The sequence below is a fragment of the Pinus tabuliformis genome, chromosome 9 (assembly GCF_031772625.1).
Source record: "Pinus tabuliformis cultivar Carrire ecotype Pingquan chromosome 9, CPIR1, whole genome shotgun sequence".
NCBI classification, from domain to species: Eukaryota; Viridiplantae; Streptophyta; class Pinopsida; order Pinales; family Pinaceae; genus Pinus; species Pinus tabuliformis.
The window spans coordinates 607,729,572-607,750,521 of record NC_142307.1 but is presented as its reverse complement, the minus strand read 5'-3'; the positions used below and the strand labels follow the sequence as shown (position 1 = coordinate 607,750,521).

The 20,950-nt window shown below is 36.8% G+C and overlaps 1 protein-coding gene across 1 annotated transcript; it reads right to left on the bottom strand.

The window, feature by feature from the left end:
* Positions 1 to 11,806: 11,806 nt before the first annotated feature.
* On the bottom strand, positions 11,807 to 20,598 carry LOC149150058 (putative disease resistance protein At5g63020). Its single transcript, XM_089442688.1, has 2 exons — positions 19,290 to 20,598; positions 11,807 to 12,555 (listed from the first exon to the last, which is right to left on the bottom strand). Exons 1-2 carry the CDS (start codon positions 20,596 to 20,598, stop codon positions 11,807 to 11,809), a joined length of 2,058 nt encoding a protein of 685 aa, XP_089298814.1.
* Between the last annotated feature and the right edge of the window lie 352 nt (positions 20,599 to 20,950).

Genomic DNA, 20,950 nt, shown 5'->3' with positions numbered 1-20,950 from the left:
ACCGTCTCAAACCTCTCCTCCCTTCCCTAGTGCAGAGGAGAAAATGAGATATGTGGAAGGAAGACAAATTCTTAATAACATAATTCAAGCACATGAAGTGGTTCATTCACTCATTACCAATAAATAGGCAGGTATGATAATTCAGCTGGACATAGCAAAGGCCTATGATAAACTTAGCTAGTCGTACATAAGAGCAGTTCTAAAAGCCTATGGCATTGATTACAATTGGATTAAGTGGGTCATGGCACTAGTTACCACTGCCAGCTGTTCAATTCTTCTCAACAGCTCTCCCTCCAAAACCTTCAAGCCTACCAGAGGTCTCAGGCAAGGTGATCCTATTTCTCCTTTCCTTTCCATTCTAATGATGGAAGGGTTAGGGAGAGAAATCAGGGCTGCTAAGGAGGAAGGGAGAATTCATGGTGTGAGACTCACCCAAGGTGGGGACACAGTGACTCATCAACAATTTGTAGATGATCCTATGCTTCAAGGCACACCCACAGTCAAGGAAGCCAAAGCATTTAAGTAGATTTTGAGTGAGTTTGCTATGGCAGCAGGCACAGAGGTAAGTCTTACTAAATCAAAGATTTTCTTTTTCAATACAGATATTTCAATTCAAACAAATCTTTCCAGAATTTTGGGCTTTCAAAGAGAGTCATTGCGCTCGAAGTACCTGGGAGTTCCCCTCACTGACAAACCATTACACAAGGAAATCTGGGAGCTTGTTCTAAATAAGCTAAGAGATAAGATCAGCAAATGGACAAATAGAGCCCTAAATCTAGCAGGGAGGCTGATTCTAACTAAGGCTATCCTCCAATCCATCCATATCTATATGCTATCAGCCATTCCGGCACCAGCTGGTGTAATTATTAAATATGAAACATTCAGAGAGACTTTCTCTGGGAGAAAGATGAAGAAAAGAGGAAATGGGCCCTAGTGGCATGGGACAGGGTATGCAAACCTAAATCCCATGGTGGCCTGGGTCTTCATGACCTAGGAATTCTTAACAGAGTTCTAGGAGCCAAAGTCTGGTGGAGATGGCTAAAGGAAATACAAACCCTCTGGGCAAAACTATGGAAGCAAAAGTATGCTAGGGATTGGCAGGAGAAGAACCTCATAAGAATGACAGGACAAGTAAAAGGTTCACCAATTTGGGATAGGGCATGGGATAACAAGGCTCTAGTCCAAAATCATAGTTTCTGGGAGATCAGAAATGGAAATCTGGCCTGGTTCTAGGAGGATAATTGGTAGCACGAGGACAATCTCCGCAGTGAAGAATTAGCAGACATTCACATAGATACCATCAACAAAGGATTAAGGAGGGTAAGTGACTATTGGGATCAATCAAGGAACAATGGTAAATGGCGAATATGGAAACTTCTAGATTACAGGGAAATGGGCATGTTGAATACTCAAGCTATAGCCCTTAATGGTCTTTTAGAAAAGAGACAAATCTTAAGCTCAACCTTGGATGATCAATTAAGATTGGGAAAGAAAAAGGCAAGTTTCTTCACCCTTAAAGAGGCCAAAAGGATAGACACAGGGCTTAACTTTTCAAACATTGATAAGATGTGGAAAGAACTCTGGGATAATCCTCATTAGATGAAAGTGAAACTGTTCACGTGGCTAGTTCAACAGGGCAAGATTCTGACATGGGATAACCTAAGGAAAAGAGGATTTTTTGGCCCCTCAAGATGTCACTTGTGTGGACATTAGGAAGAAACCACTAATCATATCTTGAATAGATGCTCATTCACTACAACACTTTGGAACTGGGTTGGAGATGTCTTTGAGCAGACAGATAGACATGTAAATGACATCATTGCTACACTGAAAAATTGGCAAATTTTTTTTTCGGATAATGAGATTTTAAAATCCCCCTGGGTGTTGACCCCAGGTTTATTAGTCTGAAATGTTTGGAAGGAGTGCAACAACAAGATTTCCAAGGGTAAGGTGAACCCAATGAACAACATCCTAAAGCTAATCTTTAAGAAAATCAAAGAGACTGTTCATATCCTGGGAGGTGTCGCTACTAGAAAACGCGTAGGACAAAGAGAGGCCAGAAATCCTGGAGAAGTTAGAGCTTAAGGTTAATCTCCCACGGGGTTCTATGAAGATCAACAAGAATACCTCAGCAGAAAAGGCTTTCTGGCAACCTCCTTCACAAGGTTTTGTAAAATTTAACATAGATGGTGCCTCAAAAGGAAATCTGGGAGAAGCAGGTTATGGAGGGGTCATGAGGGATGAGGAAGGAAACATATATGTAATCTTCCATATTTATCTAGGTAGAGAAACCAACAATATGGTTGAGCTCATGGCAATGGAATTATGCTTGGAAACACTGCTCAAGTACAACATACATAATGTCATCATTGAGGCTGACTCAGAATTAGTCATTAATTCGGTGAAGAGGATAAATGTTGGCACAGCACCAGAGAAAATCTCAGGACACTGGCGGCTTCTGAAAGTATACCAAAGAATCCAATCACACCTAAGAGTGCTAAGAACTCTTAGGTTGGTGCATGTCAGCAAAGAAGCCAACAAAGTAGCAGACTGGCTTGCCAATGAGGGGGTTCAAAACAAGCATATCGACTTGTGTTGTTTGTGGGAGGAGGTAATGGATGACAGGTTGAAGGAGGAATGCTCATCTCGGGCCCTCATCGACAGACAACAGTACCAGAATAGATCAAGAGACAGAATTTTACTTCATGTCAACGAAGATTAAGTTCACATCAAAAAGTTTATCTGAGGATATGCACTGTCGGTTCTCCAAGGGTGCCTCTGCAAGCAGGAACAAAGGCAGAAATCGTGATAGGAGAAGAGATGAAAGAATATGCTACCAAGACGATCACCTAAGAGCACCAACACCATGCATAAGGCATTCCATTCAGGAGGCCTCCCTTTCGGATATGTCTTCCTTGTGTAATGCATTGGAGGTCAAAGGAAAAGAAATCCGAGGTCAAAAACTGCTCGAGATTTACCACCTGCATCGGGCACCCTCTGACCCGGGAGTGATTTTCTCGGAGGACAAGCAATACCATTCAGCAAGCGACGCATGGTGGTGGGAGAAAAGTGATTACCACCTTCATCGTTGGGTAATCCACGACCAGATGTGCGGTCCGATTTGGTTTGTGGCCATCAGATCTGGAGAAGGAAGATCAACGGCCACCTTTTGGCGTGCAAGTTGGTGGGCCCGAAAGGATAAAACTACTAATGGTTTACCACCTTCATCGGGCTCCATCCAAACCAAAGACGGTTTTTCTGAAAGGCTAGCGATTCCACTCAGGAAGCAACACGTGGCAGAGGATGGAAAAAAGCAAATTGCCTTCATCGCACGGTATTCAGCGGGTTTTTAAGCCACGTGATATGGACACCAGCCGTTGGATCAGTCGGAAAAGATCAATGGTCAGCGTTGATCGAGCAGCTTAAGGGTTTTTCTGCGTGTGTTTGTTTCTTGACCGTCGGATAGGAAGGAGATAGATCAACGGTCAGTTTTGAGGCACGGACTTTGGTTCCACTTGCCCACTTACGGTTCCAGGGCAGTCTAGGCATTGTTTCTGTTTGACTTTTGGAGGGTTTTATGGGTACTTTGGGTCTCTTCCCTCTCCCTTTGTGGGAGTTTGCGGTTCTGTGCGTCTGTTGTAACCTGTGTAAATCATTTTTTACCTAAGTTAATAGAAAGACCGTCTCTTGCTTTAGCAAAAAAATAATAATAATAATAATAATACTATAGACATAATTTTTACATTACAAAACAAAATCATTTTATTTATCGCTTAACAAACATATCTAAATACTTTCATTAATACATTCAACTTGATGAAATCATATGTATTTTTTAGGTTTTTCTTTTACAGTTATATTTTAATTACATTTATTTTATTTATTTCTTTCTAATTATATTTAATTCTATATCTTTTATTATATTATTTTATTTCTCTTTTTAAAATAATTTCAAATTAAAAATAAATATACATTTAATTTTAAAAAATATACAGAAAATTAATATAATTTTTTATTTTATTTATATATTGATTTTAAAAAGTAAAATTAATATTATAAAAATAATATATTTTCCCATATAATAAAATTATAACATCAAAAAAAAAAAACAAATAATCGTTTAAATCCTCTCCACCACACCCAAGCTTTCTACTGTGGGTCCATAATTACACCTCTTCATAATTACATGATCAAACAAATAGTTACATCTCAGTCGTGTTTGTACCATCACAACACCCAAGCTTTATGCTTTGCTTCCATAATTACACCTCTTCTCCATAATTACACTACTTGATGGATAGTTACAAATCGTCCTCCTTTGTACCATCTTCACCATGGTCTCTGATCTCTGATGTTTATTTTCTTATTCACATATCTTATTCTTATGATGAACCACATTAAGTAGTTTAAAATAGGTAGACCCAAAAAGTTTGAATGTGATTTAGCGGAAGTATTCTCATGAGTAATACACATCCTGTGTCATGTAGTGGGGATGATATGTTGTCTTGGGTTAGAAGCTTAGGCTATGACATGTTTTTCTATAATACAATTATCTATCTTGATTCCTAAAATTCAATTTACACATCATGTCGAGCTAGTGTAGGTTGTGTGGTGGGGATGTTCTATTGTCTTCCTCCTCATTGGGGTTAGAAGCTCAGGATATTATCTATCTTGATTCTTGAGATTCAATTTACACATCATGTCAAGCTAGTGTAGGTCGTGTGGTGGGGATGGTCTATTGTCTTCCTCCTCTTTGGGGTTACAAGCTCAGACTATGACATATTTATCTGTAATGTCATTATCTATCTTGATTCCTCAAAATAACATATGAATGTTATTCATGTACATAGTTAATACTAAATCAATACAATAAACCACATTTAAAAAAACAAAAATAACAACATGTTATTTCGATACTTAGCTAATACCAAATCAGTATAGTGAACCATATAAAATAAAAATAACTATATAATCATGACTCTATTAGTTGACGGGCGAAGGAATTATTACACCACCTCAATAAAATAAAATAACTCTGCTCGTCACTGAGACTTCGGGGTTTCAGTTAATTGCACGTTGTTTCATCCTTCCAATAATTAAAGAAGGATTTGAGTTTATATTTTTTTATTAACAAATACATATTTTTAATTATTAAATCAATTGAATTAAAAATGATACATGAGTCTTATAAATCACATGCTTTTTATATTAAAATTTCATAGTACAAACAGACTCCTCTTCTATATCTTAGAATTTTACAATTTGAAAGCAATTGAATCTCACGAGGAATCACCTGTCCCTCTTCTCTACTGCAGAATTTCACAATTTATAAGCAGTCTAATCTCAGGAGGAATCACCTGTAAATTACGACAGTCCTTGAGATTCAGATACTTGAGATCTTTGAGTTCTGCAATTTCAGATGGCAAGGATTCCAAATGATGACGTCCGCTGGGATCCAGAAATTTGACATTTTTGAGATCTCTCATTTCACATGGCAATGATTTTAATCTTTTACATCCACTGAGATGTAAAAACTGAAGATTTGAAAGATTGCCAATGCCTGAATACACATATTCAATTTGAGTATAGTTCAGACCAAGAAATTCAAGTTGTTTCAATTGCCCCAATGATTTTGGCAATAATTGTAGCACCGTGTAACTTAAACATAACACCCTTAGAGAGACAAGGTTAAGCAAAAATGCTTCCGGAATCTCTTTTAATTCATTGTGGGTTAGAACTAGGCTGACCAATTTTGGACATCTCAATTCCTTGTCTAGTAGAGACGTAATATTGCAACCAAAAAGGAAGAGCCTCCTGCAATTATCGCGAGTCTCGATGTCAGGGAAAAGGGCGTTGATGTTGGGGCAATGCTGACCTTCCATGGATACAAAATTCTCCTATCTCTCTCTGCCACATAAATTGCCTTGTCGCGTGCAACATCGTGAACTCCAAATGTAAAGACCCAATAACTGGATCAACCAATTGCTCACAACTGGAATAAGGAATGATATGCAAGTAACTTTATGTAGTTGTAAGCAGTATCCATTAAGGTTTCCACATCTTTTCTTTTTACTATACCTTCTACAATCCACATGTGTGATATAATGTGCACCGGAGTGTAGCAAATCCAACCTCCCAAACCAGAAAATGGGCGATTTGCAAGAATTTAACAACCTCCCAAACTAGAAAATGGGCGATTTGCAAGAATTTAACAACCTCCCAAACTAGAAAATGGGTGATTTACAAGAATTTAACATCTGAAAGCAGAAAATCGGGTGATTTGCAATAATTTAACCTCTAAAACCCAGGCGAATCGGGCCAAATGAGTTTTGCATGGTTTAGCCGCCTTTTTTTGGGGGCTAAAATGAAAAAAATAATTATATTTTAAATAAAAGTTGAGCTAACTATATCAAATGGGTGTTTTATAAAAATTTTGCCCCTCTAAAATGAAAAACTCCTTAAATTTCACCCTTGGGCTAAAATTTATTAGTATTATTTAGTATTTTTTGAGAGATTTACTAGTATTTCATTACTCAGTGCTTTCTATGTTTACATTTAGTTTAGTATTTTATGGCTATTTTAGACTTCAACATAATGTCAATGTCATTGTCATATGATGAATTTACTTTTTATCGTTTTTGAAAATTTGATGTGCATTGCATAATTTCAATTGTCAAATGATGAATTTATTAATTTAATTTAGGTGTACCTTTCATCATGCCATATGATGAATTTAGAAGGAACATTGCATAATGTCAAATGATGGATTCAATTTAGTAATTTACTTTTAGATTTGCAATGCAGAAATGTCAAATGATAATAGTATAATATGTAATGATGGTCATATTTAGTCTTTATATGTATATTTCATAATTATTAAGATTTTCTATTTGGTTATTCACATATTTTTGGGATTTTATTTCTTTATTTTTATATATTAAAATTTTAATAATTTATAATTTTATAATTTTTATGACTATAACGTCCCCCCGTTTCCTCGAAAAATCCCTAGAATTTGGGGTTGCTTATATACTCCCCCCTTGTGCGTATCCTAGCTCCCGCATTTCCTCTTCCCGAAAACTCGGTGCAACATTGCAAATATATGTCAAAAGTAATTATAATCGTTTGCTTTTAGATTTAATTTAAAAAATGTTATAAAATAAAATATGTATAAATTATTTTGATTGTGAATTGAGTTATGATTTTTGGATAAGTCATGGTATTGACCCATGGTATTATAGCAAAGCATGTTTACAACTTAATAATATATGTGGTAAAGTGGTCATCAACATACATTAAACAATACATTAAATAGTTCATATATGTTAGTTTTGTTGGTCTGACCCAATGGGGATTTGAACATTAAATATTGTGGTTTACATTACTTTATACATTGGAATGGCCAATTAAACTATCCCCCATAGGCATTAAATACTCCATAGTAATAATTTTGTTTTTGAAGTTTAACTATGCAAATTTAAATTTTTACCCTTATATAAGTTTATTATTAATCTTATTATATATTAATTGTGGATATTAATATTTTTATAATAATTTTCAATAAAATCTAATAATAATGTTGACATCATCGCTACATCGATATTATAATTTATTTATTTATTTGTTCCGTGGTAACTTTCTATTAATTATAAAAAGTTACATACGTAGATGCACATAGTGCATTCCCAAGTTGCACCACTCAAAAAGTTGGTGCCCATAAAATCAAAGCCAAAAAAAACTAAAAAAAAAATATAAAAAAATTGGGCTAATAAAAAAGTCTTAGTCACCCTTTTCTCCCTTTCTTCTTTTCTACATTTTGCCATCCTCCTTGAACATGAGTGGTTGTTACAATAATTAGTTGGTTATCTTCTGTCTACATTGGGTGTTTCTTATCTAAGTCTGAACTCCCAGATGTATAAGGACGCTTGAATCCTGTTATCTCCTTCCCCTTCAGCATTTCTTGGCCCGAGTGACCTTTTGCTCTTGGATTTTGTGAAGCTGATCCTCCTGTTCCCTGCTGACTCAATTCTTTGTTCACTAAAGATGTATGTGGATTTGGGATTTCCTTAACGACAGGGGGTCCCAAGTCCTCCTCTTCCTCTTCTTCGTCGAGTTGTGGTGTTGGGAAATGCCATCCCTTTGGCTTTTTGATAGGTTTATTTTTCATCTTAGGGTCTTTCTTTGCCAAAGGACATGTGGTTTGTAGATGTCCAATTTGAAGACATAGATGACATCTAAATGGAGTGTTCTCATAATCTAAGAATTGGGTCTAGCTCTGGTTGTTGTGTGTCAAAAAGATACAATTAGGTAGTCCTTTACTAAGGTCTACCTCTAGACATATCCCAGAAAAATTATAAATTGATTCTTCAGTTATTTGTGTATCCATCTTGATATATCTCCCCAACATGTTGTTGATTCCTCCAGTAATTTTGGGTGCCAGAAATGAAGGGGTAAGTTATCAATCTTGCCCATACCAATATTTTGGAGACTGTCATTGTATTAGCATCAAAATTTGGGAACCATGGGGTGATAAATAATCCCGCATTTCCCCAGAACCAATGACCCTCATGTAAAACCTGATCTCTAATCTCTAATGATCCAAATTTTACCATGAAGAAATCCTTTGAGCATAAGTGAATCTCACAGTTTACCGTCCAGTTCGTAAAGATCCACTGGAAAAGATCCATGGGTTTTGGCAAAAAACCTTTGAACCTGAAAATAATTGTTTGGTATTGATATGTTGTACAAATATTATTGATCTCTACTAGATCTACTGTCATTTCCAGAATATCATTCATCTGCTCTATAATATAGGGCCCAGGAATATGGAATTCTCTTTGTCCTAACTAATTAGTTAAGAATATTAATTTATTAACAACCAACCTAGATCCATCTTAACTTTAGATCTACCAAGCACCGAGAGAGATCAAATATATTTTCAATCAAAAAGAGGTTTGTACCTCACAGAGATTTGATCCCTCTCGATGTTTGGTAGATTCAGAGTTAAGATGGATCTAGGTTGGTATAGACTCTTTTAGCCTATGTAATGGTTTAGATGAGATAATGCAATATACTTACAAGTTGTAACAATTTTTTAGCTTATCTCTCGCTATCAAGAAAGTATTGATAACTCTTGAGATTATTCTAGACATGCATGAGCCTTTGGATAGTTCATGCTAGAGACTTTCCAAATGCCCACACCAAGTTTTATGTTTGACTCAACCTTGTACATTTCACATGTAACCGAAACAAACTTAATGATATTTAATTTCTTGAGGCCTCATTGAACTTTAGCATAAGAGAATCTAACAATTAAATTAACCATTAAGGCTCCCAAACTTATCCTAGAATGTAACAATTTTTTAGTTTATCTCATCCTATGAAGAAAGCATTGATAACTCTCAAGATTATTCTAGACATGAATGAGTTTTGGATAGTTCATACTAAAGATGTTCCAAATGTACACAATTTTTTATTTTTTATTTTTTATTTTATTTTTATTATTTTTTATGTTTGACTCAACTTTGTACATTTCACATGTAACCCCAAAAAACTTAATGAGATTCAATTTCTTAAAGCCTTATTGAACTTTAGCTTAAGAGAATCTAACAATTAAACTAACCATTGAGGCTACCAAAATTTCCCTAGAATAACTACAACCCAAAGCTCACAACCTTATAGAATCACTAAAGTGATAAAGATATCAAAGATATAAATAAAATGAATAGGAAAAGAATCCCACTTGTGACAACAGATGAACTTTGTATTCAATAAATAAAAACATATCTTTTTATATTTATTAAAGGGGACAAGGAAAGATGATATGTACTTCTTTGTTTTAATTTATTATTAATATTAGTAAAATATATCTAAATGGTAGTATAATTAACATAAATATTAATTACACTAATATCTTTTCTTTTCTTAATGATCATTTTGAAAAAAAACATTAAACTTATTTTTGTAAATTCAATCTCATCCACTTTTGTAAATTCAATCTTATCATTTTCTATATGTTTAATGAAATCATTTTTTATTTAAATTGTCTTTAAAAAAGACAATCTCAAAAACAAAATAAATCACACAAATAATTAATAAAATCATTTTATAAACCAATATGTTCAATTCTCTCATATTTTACTTATAACACCCTCTCACTATTATAGAGTTTAAGTTTTTAACTTGATTCATGAGCATTTGACAATTATAATTATTTTAAGATTATTACTTTAATATATAATAACTTATGTATAATTAATAATATTTAAAATTAACATAAAAATAATATCCATAAAATAAAATAATATATATATATATATATATATATATATGAAAATAATATAATATTAAAAAATTATTAAAATACTCACTTTATTTATTTTATTGGCATCAAACACAATGTTAATTTGAATATATATTTTGCATAATAAAATTTTATTAATAAAAATTATGATCATAGCATCCTTAAATTAAAATTTCATTCTACACGAAGACTCCTCTTCTTTAATGTAGAATTTGACAATTTGAGAGCATTATACTTTTAAGGGGAATCACCTCCGACTGATCCTAAGATCCAGATATTTGAAGTCATTGATTTCTACGATTCCACGTGGCAATGCTCTTTAGTTGACGACATCTCCCGAGATTCAGAAAATTGAGAATTTTTAGAGCTCTCATTTCACATTGCCATGATGGTAAGTTTGTACATCCCTTGACATGTAAAAATCGAAGGTTTTAAAGATTGCGAATGCCTCAATGCACATCTACAATTTCAGTGTAATTCACACAAAGAAATTCAAGTTGCTTTATTTGCCACAATGATTCTGAAAATAATTGTAGCCCGTGTTACAGGAGGTTAAGGAAAAATGCTTCCCGTGTTACAGGAGGTTAAGGAAAAATGCTTCCGGAATCACTTCCAAGTCAAAATCGTGTCCTACATTAACCAGTTTTGGATATCTCAATTATGTTGGTGGCAGAAACGTCACTACTATAAAGGGAGAGCCTCTTGCAATTACCTCAAATGTCGATGTGCGGGAAAAGGGCGTCGATGTCTGGGCAATGTTGACCTGCCATGGATACACAATTTTCCAGGTCACGCGCAACATCGTGAACTTCAAAACAACTGGAATAAGGAGCAATCTGCAACTACCTTTACATAGTTGTGAGCATTAAGTGTCTACATCTTTGTTCTTTAGAGAAGAGACATGTCAATAATTGCACATCGTTTTATCTTTTCAATAATTTTAAACGGAGTAGTTTGAATTTTAAAATTTTTTTAGAAGCAGTGTTTGAATTTTGTTTTTAATAGTGGAAATAGATTCAGCACCATCAAAATCACCTAAAAAATCTAAAAAATTGAAGTTCAACCACTATAACTTAGATTTACAAAAATCCTGGTCAGATTCTCTCTAACTGAAATTTCCATTACTTTCAGGGCAAAAAAAACTAATGGTGGAAATAGATTCAGCACCATCAAAATCACCTAAAAAATCTAAAAAATTGAAATTTAACCACTATAACTTAGATTTACAAAAATCCTTGTCAGATTTTCTCAAAATATAACTGAAATTTTCATTTCTCTCAAGGCAAAAAAAACTAATAAAAAACAGTCTCATTAAACTACTGCTAATCAAAAAAAATATGATTTTATAATGGTTATTAACAAATACATATTTTTAATTATTAAATCAATTAAATTAAGAATGATATATAAATCTTATAAATTATAAAAATATAATTGAAAATGTACTCATTTATATAAAAAATGTATTTTGCACAACAAAATTTTTTAACAAAAAAATTACGATCACATCCTTTTTATATTAAAATTTCCAGTACAAACATGAACGCGAAAATTTGAGAGCAATTTACTCTCACGAGGGATCATCTGTCCCTCTTCTCTACCGCAGAATTTCACAATTTGTAAGCAGTCTGGAATCACCTGTAACTTACGACAGCCCTTGAGATTCAGATATTTGAGCTCTTTGAGGTCTGCGATTTCAGATGGCAGTGATTCTAAATTATGACATCCGCTGAGATCCAGAAATTTGAGATTTTTGAGATATCTCATTTCACATGGCAATGATTTTAACCTCTTACATCCACTTAGATGTAAAAACTGAAGGTTTGAAAGATTGCCAATGCCTGAATGCACATATTCAATTTGAATATAGTTCAGATTAAGATATTCAAGTTGTTTCAATTGCCACAATGATTTTGGCAATAGTTGTAGACCCGTGTTATTTAAAGCCAGCACCCTTAGAAAGACGAGGTTAAGCAAAAATGCTTCTAGAATCTCTTTTAATTCAAGATTGAGTGTTAAAGATAGACCTACCAATTTTGGACATCTCAATTCCATGTCGGGGAGAGATGTAATATTGCTACCAAAAAGGCAGAGCCTCCTGCAATTATGGCGTCTCTCGATGTCGGGGAAAAGGGCGTCGATGTCGGGGCAATGTTGACCTGCCCTGGATACAAAATTCTCCTCTTTCTCTCCCACATAAATTGCTATGTCCCGCACAACATCGTGAACGCCAAAAGTATTTTGGGTATTTTCTTTTAAATGGGGAAAATACCAAAAACCAATATTTAAACACACTGAGGCAATGCTCTGTTTCTTTTACTCCAGGATCTTTTGTCCATAGAAGACTTAAAAGAAATTTCACTCAGAGAACTAGAGTATTTTACTACCATAAAAGATTTCTATTCATTAAAACAAAAACTCATACATCCTCTTTTACTGAGAGGGATTTACCACTGTAAAATTGTTTTCATATTCACTGCTGTGAAAAACAACTTACTGCTGTAACAAAAGTTTACATGAGCTTACTGCTGTAAAACAAAATTTACATTCACTGGTGTGAAACACTTTTACATGCTGCTGTAAAAACAAAACTTATAGAGTTACAAAAAATCGCTCCACCATTTCCTTTATGCACTGCTGTGCAAAACTACACATGGTTTTTCCACACACCTGAAATTACATCACCCTGTTTCTATCTTTTTACACACTGCTGTGTGTTCAATACATACCACACATGGTTTTAGCTTCACCACTCTGATTTTTTTTTACTCTACTGTGAACTCACACTAAAACCTCCCGTGTGCCATCCATAAAAACACAAGTCAACACAGTAATAAATTACATACACCTATCCCATACAGAATTTATGTGATAAGTACATACGCCCATACCTTCTCATAAAAAAAACTTACGAACTCTATGTAAAACTTTAATATTCTACCTACCACTATGACATTTCATTAAGACGTATGGTCAACCAAAACTTAGCTTTACTCCACGCAACATTTAATATTTGCCGTCGGGTGAATTTCAAACATTATGCAATTTGGTTTTGGGAAGCCATCGGGTCCACTCCATCGCATCGCAACTTTACTCATGTCAAAGTCCCCGACCCTATGATATTGCCGATAGCGAAGTGCCGATGCGATATCGGCGATCGCTCATCGCAAACACAAGAGTTTCCTTATGACTCCTTCACTTCAACTTTGCCGATGCGATATCGGCCCTTCACTTTGACTTTGCCGATGCGATATCGGCGATCGCTCGTCGGCAACATTTTATATCGCTGCCACTGCCTGCCTCCTATGCTTCAACCTGCCGATATGCCGACTTGCCGATATGCGATATCGGCGATCGCTGTTGAAATTATATTTTCAACACTCCCCTTTAATTTCAACTGTCGGGCATTCAATCATACCCAAACACTTCCTCAAAAATTCAAAGCTCTTCTGATCCAATGGCTTTGTCAGGATGTCCGCAACCTGTTCTTGAGTCCTGCAATGTTCCAAGACAATTTCTCCATTGTTCACCAATTCTCTGATGTAGTGAAACCTTGTATCAATGTGCTTCGTTCTCTTGTGAAACACTGAATTCTTTGACAATGCAATAGCTGAGCTATTGTCACAAAAGATGACTGTCGCTTTTGCCTTCTCTTGGCCTAAGCTTCTCAACATTCTTCTCATCCACACTGCTTGACATGCTGCTGTTGTAGCTGCCACATATTCAGCCTCTGCTGTAGACAATGCTACAATGGACTGCTTCTTAGAAGCCCATGAAATGGCTCCTGAACCCATATGAAAAACATAACCGGAAGTGCTCTTCCGATCATCTACACTTCCAGCCCAATCGCTATCAGTGTAACCAATTAAATCTGAACTTTCTGAGACACTATATAATATGCCAAACATTTTGGTACCTTTGACATACCTCAAAATTCTCTTTGCTGCCTGCCAATGTGCCTCCTTCGGCCTCTCCATGAATCTGGAAATTAAAGTAACAGCATACATTAAATCAGGCCTAGTTGCTGTTAAATACATAAGGCTGCCAACAATACTTTTATACAAGCTAGGATCAAAATCCTTGCTGCTGTCCTCTCTGCTGAGCTTTAATCCCATCACTGTGGGAGTGATGGCTGCCTTGCATTCTTCCATGTTAAATCTGCCCAAAACTTGATTTACATATCTTGCTTGAGATATAAAAATCCCTTTTTCATTTTGCTCTACTTCTATGCCTAAGAAGTATCTCAAGAAACCCATATCAGTCATTTCAAATTCATCCTTCATGACTGATTTAAAATTCTCAATAAGATAAATATCATTTCCAGTGAAAATAACATCATCTACATACAAGACAACAATTAAAATTTTACCATCCTTTTCCTTGATGTAGACAGTGGGTTCTCCTTCACATTTGTCAAATTCATTATCCAATAGATAAGAATCTATCCTGCTGTACCATGCTCTTGGCGCTTGCTTCAGCCCATAAAGAGCTTTCTTCAATCTGCACACTTTGTGCTCTTCACCTTTCTTCTCATATCCTAGAGGCTGTTCCACATAGACCTCTTCCATTAACACTCCATTTAGGAATGCTGATTTCACATCCATTTGGTAGACTTTCCATTTGTTTTGTGCTGCTATGGACAACACTGCTCTCACGGTTTCCATTCTTGCAACCGGGGCGAAAGTCTCCTCATAATCTCTTCCATACTGCTGCTTGTAGCCTTTAACAACCAGCCTTGCTTTATGCCTTTCAATCTTGCCTTCAACATTGCTTTTGGTCTTGTAGACCCATTTCACACCAATGACTTCTTTGCCTTTTGGTAGCTCAACCAAATCCCATGTTTTGTTTCTCTCTATGGCATTCATCTCCTCATCCATAGCTTCTATCCATTTCCTATCTTTAATAGCTTCTTCAAAATGAATAGGATCATCAACATGACAATACAAGGCAAATAAGGAATTCATTCCTTCTTCATAAATGTCGCTTAGATTTCTAAACTTCTTACCTCGTTCACTTGGTGTGCAAGTGCTTGAAGATGCACTTGAATTTCCTCCTTGTGGTGTGCTTGGAGAAGCACTCTCATTGATCCTCAATGGTGTACCTTGCTGTCCTTGTGTTGTCCTCAATGGTGTCCCTTGCTGTCCTTGTGTTGGCGCTGCTGTTTGGGGATGTACTTCAGCCACTTCCTCTTCATCTTCATCATGAGACAAACAGCTCTTGACATTCACTGTTTTCTCTATGCTTCCATCCCAAGCTTCTTCCTCAATGAATTGAACATCCCTGCTTACAAAGAACTTCTTGGTAGATGGAATGTACAGCCTGTAGGCTTTGGATTCATCACTGTATCCAATGAAGATGCATTTCTCCCCTTTGCTGTCCAACTTCCTCCTTAGCTGATCTGGTATGTGTGCATAGGCCACACACCCAAAAACTCTCATGTGGGTGACTCCTTGCTTTCTCCCACTCCATGCCTCTTCCGGCACTTTGTTCAAGACTGCTTTTGTAGGACACATGTTCAAAATATACACTGCACAATGTACAGCTTCAGCCCAATACTCATTTGGCAAATGCTTTGCCTTCAACATGCTTCTTGCCATATCCATGATGGTCCTGTTCTTCCTTTCAGCAACTCCATTTTGCTGTGGGGTGTACCGAGTTGTAAACTGTTTATGAATTCCATTTTCTCTACAAAATCTTAGGAATTCCTTGGAGATATACTCACCTCCTCTATCAGTTCTCAAAACTTTTATATGCAGCCCGCTTTGGTTCTCCACAAGTGCTTTGAAATTTTGGAATTTCTCAAACACTTCACTCTTGTTTTTAAGGAAATATATCCAAGTTTTTCTTGTACAATCATCAATGAATGTCAAGAAATATTGGCTGCCAGCTAATGATGGAGCTTGCATTGGTCCACACAAATCTGAGTGGATAATCTCTAAGGGTGTCTTTGCCCTTATGCTTTTCCCTGATGGAAAACTTTCTCTGTGTTGTTTTCCCAATATGCAGCCTTCACATAGGCTGTCCGGTTTCTCTATCAATGGTAATCCCTTTACCATTCCTTTTCTGCTCAATAAGTTTAGACCTCCAAAATTGAGATGCCCAAATCTCAAGTGCCATAACCAGTTCTCATCCTTTGGCACACTTTGAAAGGCCTCTTGGGTGACTGCTGCCATTTCCCTTTTGTTTTTCATGTCTGCCCTGATCCTGAGAGGGAACATCCTGTTCCTTGTCATCTTTACTTCAGCAATGCATCTTTTGCTGGGTGGTATATCCATGATGGTGCACACATCATTTTTAAAGAAAACATTGTACCCCTTATGGACAAGCTGTCCAATACTCAAGAGATTACATCTCATTCCGGGGACATAGTATACATCTGCTATGGTTTTCCTTTCTCCTTGCTTTGAAAGTATTTTTATTTCTCCTTTTCCCATAACAGACACTTTACTATCAGTTCCTAGTGTGACTTCTGATTTCACATTTTTATCTAGAGCAGAAAAGAAGGCTATATTTCCGGTCATATGGTTGCTGCAACCTGAGTCTAAAAACCATATGTCCTCACTATGTGTTTCAGCCATGTTACAAGCTAACAGAACATTGTCTTGACTGCTGTTTTCTCTTGTAACATTTGCATTTTGTCTGCTGTTCATATCATGTTGTTTCTTTCTGCAATCACTAGCATAATGTCCATACTTTTTGCAATAATAGCATTGAACATTAGATTTATCATACCTTTGTCCTTGAGCTTGATGTTGATCTCTTTGTTGGCTGCTGCCTTGACTTTGGTTCTGATTTGGATTGCTGCCTCTTCCTTGTGCATTTGATGGGTTGTTCCTTCCTCCTCTGTTCTGGCTTCTGCCTCTTCCTCTTTTGTTTCCTCTGCCTTGACCTCTGCCTCTTCCAAAGGACATCTGGGTCTTGAAGGCTTGCTCAAGAGATGAGTTTTCATTCCTACTCAACCTCTGCTCATGTGTTATCAGTGATGCATGTAGCTCATCAACTGAATATCTTGAGAGATCCTTTGTCTCTTCAATGGTGGTGACTATGGCATCAAACTTTGAGGGTAAGACCCTCAATATTTTCTCCACAATTCTTCTGTCTTCAATGGTTTCTCCATGAGTTCTCATTTGTGTGATTACACCAATCACATGAGTGAAGAATGAGTCAATGTTATCTGACTCCTTCATGTTCAAGTTCTCAAAATCCTTTCTCAGCAATTGTAGTTTTGCTGTCTTCACTCTCTCCATGCCTTGATAGGCTGTCTTAAGGGTTTGCCATGCCTCATTGGCTGTCTTAGCTGCTGCTAACCTTGGAAACATACTCTGGTCTACTGCTAGATACAACAACACTCGGGCTTTTGAATCCTTCTTCCTATTGTTCTTAAGCAGATCCTTCTCTCCCTGAGTTAATGCATTGAACTCAGTTTCATCTGCTGGTTCTTCAAAACCTTCTTCAACTATTTCCCATAAATCTTGGGAAGCAAGCAGGGCTGTCATAGTTATTGACCAGTAGTCATATTTCTTCCCATTAAACTGTGGGAGTTGGGTGTTAAACAAACCCATACCAGTGCTTGTGCTAGCCATTCCTTGACTGTGTATGTTTAAAAACAACTGACTGTTTCTTCACCAACACAAAAAAAACTTTTGAAATACCTGAATCCTTTGATGTCTGAGTCTTCTGTCTGCCTGAGAAGTTTTGCTGCAGCAACAACCTTCTCCCTTCAGCTTCTTGAACACCTTCAAGAGCCTAAGCCTGCTCTGATACCACTGTTGGGTATTTTCTTTTAAATGGGGAAAATACCAAAAACCAATATTTAAACACACTGAGGCAATGCTCTGTTTCTTTTACTCCAGGATCTTTTGTCCATAGAAGACTTAAAAGAAATTTCACTCAGAGAACTAGAGTATTTTACTACCATAAAAGATTTCTATTCATTAAAACAAAAACTGATACATCCTCTTTTACTGAGAGGGATTTACCACTGTAAAATTGTTTTCATATTCACTGCTGTGAAAAACAACTTACTGCTATAACAAAAGTTTACATGAGCTTACTGCTATAAAACAAAATTTACATTCACTGGTGTGAAACACTTTTATATGCTGCTGTATGCTGCTGTGCAAAACTACACATGGTTTTTCCACACACCTGAAATTACATCACCCTGTTTCTATCTTTTTACACACTGCTGTGTGTTCAATACATACCACACATGGTTTTCGCTTCACCACTCTGATTTTTTTTTTTACTCTACTGTGAACTCACACTAAAACCTCCCGTGTGCCATCCATAAAAACACAAGTCAACACAGTAATAAATTACATACACCTATCCCATACAGAATTTATGTGATAAGTACATACGCCCATACCTTCTCATAAAAAAAACTTACGAACTCTATGTAAAACTTTAATATTCTACCTACCACTATGACATTTCATTAAGACGTATGGTCAACCAAAACTTAGCTTTACTCCACGCAACATTTAATATTTGCCGTCGGGTGAATTTCAAACATTATGCAATTTGGTTTTGGGAAGCCATCGGGTCCACTCCATCGCATCGCAACTTTACTCATGTCAAAGTCCCCGACCCTATGATATTGCCGATAGCGAAGTGCCGATGCGATATCGGCGATCGCTCATCGCAAACACAAGAGCTTCCTTATGACTCCTTCACTTCAACTTTGCCGATGCGATATCGGCCCTTCACTTTGACTTTGCCGATGCGATATCGGCGATCGCTCCTCGGCAACATTTTATATCGCTGCCACTGCCTGCCTCCTATGCTTCAACCTGCCGATATGCCGACTTGCCGATATGCGATATCGGCGATCGCTGTTGAAATTATATTTTCAACAAAGTAACGCTCCAATAACTGGATCCACCAACTACTCTCAATTGGAATAAGGAACGATCGGCAAGTAATTTTACGTAGCTGTGCGCAGTATCCATTAAGGAGTCCACATGTTTGCTCTTTATTATACCTTCTGCGATCCAGATTTGCGATATGATGTGCACCGGAATGTACCAGTCCTCTGGAACAATCACACAATACAGAAAACAGGTTTTCAAATGAGCATGGGGTAAACTATCGTAGCTCCATCTCAATCGCTCATACAGATCTCGATCAAGTCGAGGATGAGTAATTGGAAAATTTGAATCCACAGTCTGAATCTGCCTTAAAGCAAGGTTCCACTCATTTACAGCCCGGTTGCCAATCATTGTTGAAGCTATGACATTTATAGCCAAGGGCAACCCTTTACACTCCTCTGCGACGACTCTAGCAATATGCTCTATCTCGTCAGGCACATGCCCGTCTTTGAAAGCTACTTTGCAAAACAATTCCCAGGCTTCCTCTCTTGGCAGTGGCTGTATTTGCATGGACTGGTCTGCATTCATTTCTGGAATCAGATCTCTATTTCGAGTAGAGAATACAACTTTGCTCCCTTTGTTCTCGCCAAATTCCACGCCCAATTCTTTCAGAGTGACTGCGCTCCACAAATCGTCTAAAATTAGGAAAAATTTCTTCGTCCTCAGATGTGCCGACAGCTTCATCTTCCGCGAATCAACATCATTATAAGAATAGGCACTGAGGTCTAAATTGATTGCAGAAGCCATACGACTCTGCAACTCCAGAATGGAAAATTGGGCAACTGCAACCCAAATCACATGATTAAAAACACCACTTACCTTGTAGGTGTTGTAGACCTTTTTTAGCAACGCTGTTTTGCCAACCCCACCCATCCCATATACAGCAAATATCCGATCGCGGGGGGCCTCTGTAAGCCACCTCTCAAGTCGTATTTCAGCAGATCTAATTTCCAACCCTACCAGTCCGGTGTCTGGTTCGTCTTGAAGCAGTAGATTCGCCTGTTGTGGCGCCGCGGACGCAATCTGTTGAGCACTGTGAAACACAGAGAAGTCGGTCTGAAGATTGTGAAAGAGCTCATCAAATGTTGTCTTCCACTTTCGGATTTCTGTAGAAAGTTTAGGCTTGCAAAGGAGGCGACTGATACACCGCTGCCGCCTTCGAGAGCAATCGATCAACTCTCTTGCTTTTCCAACTGCGTCTTGCATCCTTAGCAGACAATTTTGCAGAGATTGAGGGGGCGTCTTTTGCCGATCTTGAAATTGATCTCTAACATCGAGTAAGAGAGTCTTCATACGATTTAACTGCCCTTCTAGAAGCTGACGGTTCTCATCCAACCGAATAACATCGTCCATTTGTCGGATGAGTGCAGAAATAGCGCTACTGACCGTATTGGCCGCCACTTCAGTGATAATAGCAGCCATTGCCAATTTTTTGGCTTCGCAACAGAAGAATCGCGGGTCTGAAGGGGCTAGAGACAATCATATATAAACACGAACTTGCAATGAGATACGGCCCTGGTTAGGCAGTCATTAGTCATTATTGAAAATGCAAGCTGACTTGACTTATTATAAATCATATATAAATATAAACATACAGAGGATTAGTATATTAGTAAAATCAACAATGGGATACACAGTCATCAGACGTCATTGCTGGTTAAATATCCTTCCATCCTTTCCATAAATATGGAATTAGAATTTATAGATTTTCATCTCATAAATGTAAGAAAGGTATAGCCTACTTTATATAAAATTTGAAAATAAATCTTTAATA

Bases quoted from the DNA above. Each gene is read 5' to 3' on its own strand.
- LOC149150058 (XM_089442688.1), bottom strand. From the start codon at position 20,598: ATGGCTGCTATTATCACTGAAGTGGCGGCCAATACGGTCAGTAGCGCT. The intron at 12,556-19,289 runs GTATAATAAAGA...CCCATTTAAAAG, and splicing joins GCAAATCTGGATCGCAGAAG to AAAATACCCAAAATACTTTT.